The 8,873-nt window shown below is 47.1% G+C and overlaps 1 protein-coding gene across 1 annotated transcript in view; it reads right to left on the reverse strand.

Annotated features, from left to right (window-relative positions):
* NECAP1 (NECAP endocytosis associated 1) overlaps positions 1-8,873 on the reverse strand; it is a 20,994-nt gene that overhangs the window by 11,638 nt on the left and 483 nt on the right. Inside the window, exons 3-9 of the mRNA XM_009290944.1 lie at positions 7,603-7,703; positions 7,354-7,458; positions 6,863-6,944; positions 6,349-6,457; positions 6,076-6,262; positions 4,132-4,225; positions 3,630-4,011 (exon numbers count right to left, since the gene is read on the reverse strand). Of these exons, the coding sequence (XP_009289219.1) occupies positions 3,963-4,011; positions 4,132-4,225; positions 6,076-6,262; positions 6,349-6,457; positions 6,863-6,944; positions 7,354-7,458; positions 7,603-7,703 (727 nt within the window). The 3' untranslated portion in view covers positions 3,630-3,962. The remainder of the gene's footprint in view (positions 1-3,629; positions 4,012-4,131; positions 4,226-6,075; positions 6,263-6,348; positions 6,458-6,862; positions 6,945-7,353; positions 7,459-7,602; positions 7,704-8,873) is intronic.

The following is an 8,873-nucleotide window of genomic DNA, read 5'->3' on the forward strand; positions in this document are numbered from 1 at the left end:
AGTCCTGCGTCCAGCTCTGGAGCCCTCAGCACAGGAAAGACACGGACCTGTTGGAGAGGGTCCAGAGGAGGGTCATAAAAATGATCAGAGGGAGGGAAGACCTCTCCTGTGAAGAAAGGCTGAGCGGGTTGGGGTTGTTCAGCCTAGAGAAGAGAAGGCTTCGGGGAGACCTTATTGCAGCCTATCAATACTTAAAAGGGGGCTTATATGGCAGCAAACTTTTTAGCAGAGCAGTCCCCCTTTTTTGCGACAGGACAAGGGGGAATGGCTTTAAACTAAAGGGGAGTAGATTTAGACTAGATATAAGGAAGACATTTTTTGCACTGAGTGTGGTGAAACACTTGCACAGGTTGCCCAGAGAGGTGGTGGACGCCCCATCCCTGGAAACGTTCAAGGTCAGGTTGGACGGGGCTCTGAGCAACCTGATCTAGTTGAAGATGTCCCTGCCCATGGCAGGGGAGTTGGACTAGATGACCTTTAGAGGTCCCTTCCAACCCAAACTATTCATGATTCTAAGATATCCACCCTATTCATCAAAACAGAGTAAGTTTTGCTCCTAGATCTAAAGAAATGTAGCGATTTTTTTTTTTTTTGGCCACTATAGATGCTAGAATATTTGACAATGACACCAGCATTTACTGGTGTCATTCAAACAGCTGACTTAAAAGATTAAGACTTCTCATCTTTACCCAGGCCGCAAGATTTCTGTTGTACTTTCAACACAATCATATGTACAGCTTTACTGTCTGGCAGAGGAACACTGAGCAAACATGGCTGTGCAAGAAGAGATGGCTGTGAGAAGGCTTGATAGAAGAACATCAGGGCTGTGAGCATATTCTCCATCTTCTGGAAGATTGGCTGCCTGGACTCAGGTCCAGCTTAAATAATACAGGTGTCTGGCTTTGAGAAACCTCAGCAAGGTATGCCTATGAGCTTCTTTCAGCTAAGGTTCTCACCCTTGATCCCTGCCTGAGCTAGTGCAGCCGTGCCCATGCCTGGCCACGTACCCTGCTGATCCAAGTCCTCATCCTGACCTGCTCTGATCTTCCTGCTTAGGTACTGTGGGACTGTTCCTTTGTCAGCAAGGCCACTGCCCCTGCCTACCTTGTTGTGACTCAGCTTCCAGCTTGCTCTCCCTTTCAGAACAGCCTGCCCTTGCTGCTCCCTGACAAAGGGCCCACTCAGCTCACCTTGCTCATCTCTGCAGTCAGCAGAAAGACTGCTTGCCATTTACAAGCATGGCAAGAATCAATTCTGAAAACATGTGCAGGGTGTAGAAGCCTCTAGTGTCTGAAATGCTAAATGGCAGGGCGACTTAAGTTTTCTCACTTGTTAGTTTTATCCACATTCTTATCAAGCATCACATACCCCCCTACAGTCAGGCCTGCTTCCATGTTTGGTTTTTTTGGTCCCGTCCCGTCCACCCCCCACCCCCACCCAGATTTGGAACAGCCATAGGTAATTTTTGTGTCCTTCTTCCATGCTCCTACTTCTTTGCTCAGGCAGAGCCTGAACCCGTTCACTCCTAAAGCTGCTCCTGTCCAGTCTGCAGGCCATAACGCACTTGCAGAAGGCTAAGTAGGCTACTAGGATCTTGCTAGAGACATAAAGACCTTCAATCTGCAGGGCTTCCAAAGCAACAACAATTTGACAACTTAGAAGACTCATGACATTCTTTTCCCCAATATTACTTGTTTAATTACCATTTGCACCAGTACATCTTATGCTTTATATACATATATCTTTAATTTTTGCTTCTTCAGCTTTCCAAATACATAATATATTATCTCCAGAATACTAACTAAGACAATAAAGAAGAGGCTCCTAGTTAGTTGTTAATTGGTGCCATGAACTTCCTTGGTTTGGGGAACCGATACATAGTTGAAATGACAGGACCTCACAATGATTTGAGCAAAAAAAGAAAAAGAAAACAAAAAGCCAACCAGCAGTCCATGACTTCGCTAGCAGATTATAGCCACCCACAAATTCAGAGGAGGCAGGGAGTTTAAGTACAATGAGACTGCAGGAGGGACTATGAAGGCGGGGGAGGGGCAGCAGGGGGAACACCAAGAGAGCCAGGGGATCAGGATTAAGTGACTACTTAAAATACATCCAAGAGCAGTCTGGTCCCCACTTCCACAAGTGGAACTGCAGCAGCTTTAGAGCTATTTTCAAGAATTTTGCTTCCCAAAGGGATGGTCTAAGTGAAACTTTGTCTCCAAAATGCCCTCAGTGTAGTAAGACGACAAAAAAAGAACAAGAGACCCTTGCAAGTACAAGGTGCATAGAGCTAACTACTCTCTTTTAAAAGCCTCACCAGGAAATCTTTGCCCAAAGGGAAAAATTTACTTGCACAGGTGTGCTAGCAGACAGTATCCCAGTTACAAAAGCGTTGCTGCTGGTTGAGTGTTCAAAACAGGAAGAAGCCTTCCAGCGAAGTACCAAATCCCTAGTGTTCTAGTAACTGGGTACAGCTGTAGAAGAGTCACTGAGACCACCTTCCCAGCTAGTGTTTTGGCTTATCAGCTAGCACAGAGGGTAGCCCGCAGGCTTTGCCCAGAGTAATCAGCAGACTTACACCCCAGATCACATCCATAGCTGCTGAAGATGGAATAGTGTCCAGATCAAAGGGCCTTAGGAAACTCTCCCAAAGAGAACAGCAGAGAGTAGGGGGCTTGTACCTCTTTCTAACCCCCTAAACCACACAGAAAATAGAGGGGGTTTGGGGCATGTTAAAAATAAAAAAAATATCCAAGTTACAAAAACCAGCTCACATCCCCAGAAAGTTAGCGTCAGAAGAAAAGCCACAAGAAGGAACACAGGTGGGAGAGTTTCACTGCCACAGTTCTCAGGACTGGGCCTACTATACATTTCTTGCCCAAATGATAAGTGTCAGTTGAAAAGGGGAAGGAGATTGTCCCTTCACCAGAGAATAATCCACTGTCCCACCATAGTTCTTATTGTGGCATGGATATGCAATACTTGTAACACAGTGCCAAGTCACAACACAAGGCCAGGGCTCAGGATAGTGATGCAGGAACATGAAATGCTGAGTGGTGGGATTACCTGGTTGTCATCTAGTGCAAGTAACTACCAAATTATAAAAACAGTTTTGTTTTGTTTTAAAGCTATTTCCAGTTAAAACAGCTCAGTGACAATGAGGCCTTTGCATGGGGCAGGAGGGAGAAAGGAGTGAAAATGAGAGAAGTTCCTCCAGTGAACCTGCAAGCTAAACAAGGAGCCTCAAGATGGGGTGCCCACCTGGAGCTACAGCACAATGGCAGCAGGTCTACTCAAGGACTTGCATGACTGCTCCCACAAGAGCACAGGAACATCCAGCACTATCAAGAATTGCACCAAAGAGAGGAAGAGTAATGCGTGCATGGGGAGGTTCACTCCTCACCATGGATGTAATTAATCAAAAAGGGTTTTGTGTCGAGACAAGACCTATCTCCTTACAGCTTCCACTTACAAGCCGCAGCCAAATGCGGCTGCCCTCAGCACTGCAGGCCAAGCTGCAGAGACTTGAGTCACTATTGAAAGCAGCCACAAAAAGCAACAGTCCAACCAGAGAAAATTTAAAGGACAAGGAACCCAGAGGCACCTACCCAGCCTTCTCCTGTACCCACCTTCTTCAGGATTCTTGCTTTCCCTGTATGGAAAGATGGGGAAGAGAGCTAGGATGTACCATGTAACAGCCAAGTGGGTGGAAGAGAGGAGGCTACCTCTCTCCTCCTTGCCCACCTTGTGAGGAGTCAGTATGTTCTCTTTAGGTTCAGTGGTTTCACTGTGGGATCAAAAGTAGTAAGTTTTGACTGAAGTGAAGATCTGGTTTAAAAAGGAAGGATTGTCCCGATTTGTTTTTGATTGAAGACTAGAGAGGTTTGTGCCCCCTCTGATCCCATTTGGTGCCTCTAGAGCCTCTTGGTCATCAGTTTGTCCCATTCCACTGCTTTGACTATTCAGAACTGGACCCAGTTGGACTGCTGAGGAGCCTGATTGGGAACAGCACTGAAATAAAGAAAGGACAATCAAAGGAGCAGATCTAATAAGACTTCTTAACTTATGGCTCTTCCAGTGCCCCTCAGGACACTACACTTCTTGTGTGCAATTCCCTTCACCACAGTTTACCTGGATGCAGTGCTGAAGTCTCCCCAGAGGTCTGTGGTAGCTGATGCTGGTGCCTTGGATGCAGATGCAGGAGCATCTAAGTCTAATAGAATATCTAAGGCAGAAGGAAAAAAAACAAAAACAAAACAAAATCAAGCTAATCAAGACAAAAACCACAGGCATTTAAACTGTCACCTTACACAAACTGCTGGATGCAGGGGCAGAGAATCTTTGAAGTGACTCCAGCTCTCCCTTCAGAAGAAGGAAGTTAGACTTTTTAAGGATTTTGTTATAACAGCAGCTCCTTTTGCTGAATGTGCACTGAGCCTCCAGCTCCCACTACAAGGGTACATCATCTTCAAGAACTATTCGGTCTCCACGTAGCGTACCTACTGGCAGATTTGTGACGTATCACCTCTCCCAGTAGAAATAAGGCTCAGACTCAGCCCAAGCTCAGCAATCATAACAGTTGCCACCTTAACAGTACAAATCACACACTGGAGTCCAGCCCTGTTCAGAAGCTTGTGATTTCTTCTCACTCCAATCTGTGTACAGCACTGCTAAAGTCTCTGCCTTCACAAGAGTATCATCAGCTCTCCAGACACCTCTGTATGGTCACACTAAAAGTGTGTACAGCATACAGAAGACTGCAGCAACCTCTTTGTTACAGAATCACAGAATGGTTTGGGTTGGAAAGGACCTTCAAAGATCACCTAGTCCAACCCCCCTGCCCTGATCAGGGACATCTTTCACTAGATCAGGTTGCTCAAAGCCCTGTCCAATCTGGCCTTGAACACTTCCAATGATGGGGCATCCACAACTTCTCTGGGCAACCTGTCCCAGTGTTTCACCACCCGCAGCGTAAAAAATTTCTTCCTTACATCCAATGTAAATCCACTGTCTTTCAGTTTAAAACCATTGCCCCTTGTCCTATTCACTACAGGCGCTGGTATAAAGTCTTTCTCCATCTTGCTTACAAGACCCCTTTATACATTGAAAGGCTGCAATAAGGTCTCCCCAGAGCCTTCTCTTCTCCAGGCTGAACAACCCCAACTCTCTCAGCCTTTCTTCATAGGAGAGGTGTTCCATCTCCCTGATCATTTTCGTGGCCCTCCTCTGGACCCGCTCCAACAGGTCAAAGCACCTCTTGAGTGGCTTTGACTAGGGAGAGAGGAAGCTTTAGTACGAGCAGCAGAAAGAGGTGCAAAGTATAGTGGGATTGTGGGTGTAGTGGGTTACTTTAAAAATATGTATATAATTTTATATAATATATTTTATGATTTTATACATAAATAAAAATATATATCTTGAACTTCATACATACACACACATATATATATATGTGTGTGTATGTATGAAGTTCAAGATATATATTTTTATTTATGTATAAAATCATAAAATATATTATATAAAATTATATACATATTTTTAAAGTAACCCACTACACCCACAATCCCACTATACTTTGCACCTCTTTCTGCTGCTCGTACTAAAGCTTCCTCTCTCCCTAGTCAAAGCCACTCAAGAGGTGCTTTTTCTGCATCTTTCAACAACAATCACAAGTCTATCTACATTTTTCTGCAGAAAGCAAGTGACTGTGCAGTACTTTTCTGGACACCTTACACAGCTCTGCCAGTGCTCCCAAAGCACATGCAAGTTCAGAAAAATCCAACTATTTAAATTTCATACCCCCCTCTCCCCAAGATCGTTTCGACCAAGTCGCTTGGTTTCTCCTCTTGCAAGGAGAGGAGCTACAACGCTGTCCTCCTTGCAAGGAGAACAAGCAGGTTTTATTAAACAAGCATGGAGATCGTCAGGTCAAAGAGAGCAAAGCCCTCAGGACACATCATGTCTCACAGGGCACTGTTGGCACTAGATTGAACACTGGTTCCCTGAAGCAGGCCTCAGTCCTCTCTATGCACCTACTAGTGTCTGACAGACTGTTTGCTCTATGCTAATGTTTACCTGCACTGCTCACGTTAGTAGATTTCAGCACGGGTGGTGGTGTGACATGGTTGGCAATGGCTGTGGAAGAAGGGGGAGGGATAGGAGGGACTGCAATTTTGCCTCCTGGTGGGGGTGGCAGCAGGCTTAGGCCCCCTGATCCAGACACACGAGGCTTGGCTGCTCCTCCTTTCTTTGTCGTCATGTTCTGTACAAGAAGAAAGAACAGACCGCTTTTAGGCAGTCTCCATTGGCATATCCAGAGAAAGAAGCAGGGTAAACTGGGCTGCTTACCCCAATGTTCAGTTTGATGGTCTGCCCTTCCTTAAACCCTAAGTCTAATTTGGGACGTGTGTCAGCTTCCTGGGACTCCTTGGAGATCTCAGTCTCCTGCTTCACCCACCTAAAAAGAAGAGAGGAAGACATAAGAGCCTGTGGCAAAGGGAAACAGGGTTTCAGAAAAATGCATGGTTCCTCTCCCCACCCTGCCAAAGAACTACCTTGCTTTGACAAACCAGCTACCTCCCTACTCCCAGTGTAGTACAGCAAAAAGCTGGGACCACCACAAACCCAAGAGACTAACACTGCACCTGTAGCATCACAGGCCCCAAGCTTAAGACTTACAGATCTGACCCTGCAGGACTCTCAGCTTGCATGACAGTTGGCAGCAGACTCAAGTGACCCTGATGGAGCCAGAGCAGGGCTTCATGTCCATCCCAAGGAAGCCTACACTAAATGAACATGCACCACCACCCGCCATGTTCTACAGGCCAGAGGAAAAACAGCATTCCAGAAAAGCACAACTCACTTGAAGTGATCCTGCAAAGAGACGTTGAAGTCAAAGGCATCACCACGATCCGTGAAACCAATGCCTATAAAAGCACTTCGTCCTAGCAAGGAGACAGGAGGAGTCATTGGAGGTGCCCTGCAAATGGGCCCTTGTGTTCATTCACTCCAAAATCCTTCTGCTTCTCCTAAACCACTCTGTACTACCTCCCTCTGACACACCTGCAGCTGGACACCAGCAGCTCACAGCAGTTCGTTGTTCCTAGCCTTCAGGATGCACCCTTCTTCCCATGTGGCACTCTCAGAAACTGAACGCTCATTCCCAGCCCCTGGACTGTGTGCCATGTAGAGAACCCTCCTCTGTTAACCTTGCCTTCCTACCTCTCCAGGCACACTACCCAGCCTTTTCAGCACTCCCAACACCATTTCAATCCACCTGGCATACACCCAGCTCCATCAGGCTAAGTCTCCTCCACCCCTAGCACTTGGCACATACGTGACCCCTCAACTCACCAGTCCCATCCTGAATTCGAATCACAAAATAGCGGCTAGAATCCGCCACAGTTTCTACTGCAATGCCAGGGTATTGATCTATAGGAGCCTGGGCGAAGAGTTCTCCTGCAGACAAAGAATCAGGTGTTAAGGAGAGCAACCTCTTGCTAAAGCGTGGCCAGGGCTGCCATGCACAGCTCTGAGCAGGCTTAGAAGCACAGGCTCATAAGCAGCAATCATTGTCACAGTCTGCCACAGCCTTTCCCTTACCTGAAACCTTATCCTCCAGTTTTATGTATGCAGTTTTGCCTTTGGAGGTGACACGAAGCCGCCCTGTCCAGTCCGGATGGTCCAGTTTCCAGTCAGATGCCCTGAAAAGAAAAGCAACTGCTCACTGACGATACATCAACCCCTCCACTTCTGCCCAACCATCTCGGCAAAAGTCTCTGCTCCCAAACCTTCAACACCTGCAGCTGCCTTATCCCACTTCTCTCCCCAAACAATATATGATGTCTCAGCTCCTCTCCATTGCTGCCAATCAACACACATGGTTCTGACCAGCCTCTCTTTCCTCTGGGTAAAGGGAAATAGATACAGTCCGGAAAACATCAACTCTGTCTTTACCTTTATAAGCTTGCAGAAGAGGGGAGACTGAAATCCAGAAACTCACTTGAAACAGTAAACCCAAAAGCAACTAGTAAGTGAATTGTGAGCATCACAAAGACCCCAAAAATTAATTAAAGCATGCTGAAAAGCCACTCCGTTATTCTACACTGGTGATGTAAAATAACGTCATGTACCTCTGAACTTAGAGCCAGCTAGCTTACACTAGGTAAAACATCATACACACAGACATCTTGACTAGCCCATCAAACTCTTTGCTACAGACTGTTGTGAAGGGAAAAAAGAAAAAAAAAAAAAGAGAAGAAATACCCCAAGCGCAGCATCCACAGCAGCAAGAGTTTGCCAAGTTCAGCGAGTACCACCAACACCCATCAGTGCCGCAGCGCACAAACCCATTTCTCCTGAAGTCTGTGGGCACAGCTTACAAAGTCACACTCCACTAGTTTTAGCTAAAGAGAGGGAAGGCATTTCTAACTCCTGGTCCTGCAATCTCTTCTTAAGAATAATGCTGAACTCCTTCTGGCTTCCTCCCGGCTACTGCGAGAGCCAACAGGCCAAATTCAACACGCCGTTATACCACATCAGACTCGTGCCCCAGGGAAGCAGGCAAACTGGGAGCACAGGTCAGCTCTGCCTGGAAGAGCAAGTTGCTCAGGTGCCCTCACCTCCTGCACATGATTAACAGCGCAGCCCCCGCTCCTCTACAGCACGGAGCGAACGCTCCCGCTTTTCGGCACAGATCACCTAGAAGAGGCGACTCAAGCCGGTACATCCCCCAGAGCTGCAGCCGGTGGGGGCTACGGCCTCAGAGAACAGGCCTGACCTGCTTGCGGCCGCAGGCCACGGCCTCCCAAGGCCCCGCTTGGGGCGAGGACTCCCCTTCCCAGGCCCAACCCCTGGCTGCCCTGCCCGCCCTG

This window comes from Aptenodytes forsteri, unplaced genomic scaffold (genome assembly GCF_000699145.1).
Source record: "Aptenodytes forsteri isolate BGI_AS27 unplaced genomic scaffold, ASM69914v1 Scaffold286, whole genome shotgun sequence".
Lineage (NCBI taxonomy): Eukaryota > Metazoa > Chordata > Aves > Sphenisciformes > Spheniscidae > Aptenodytes > Aptenodytes forsteri.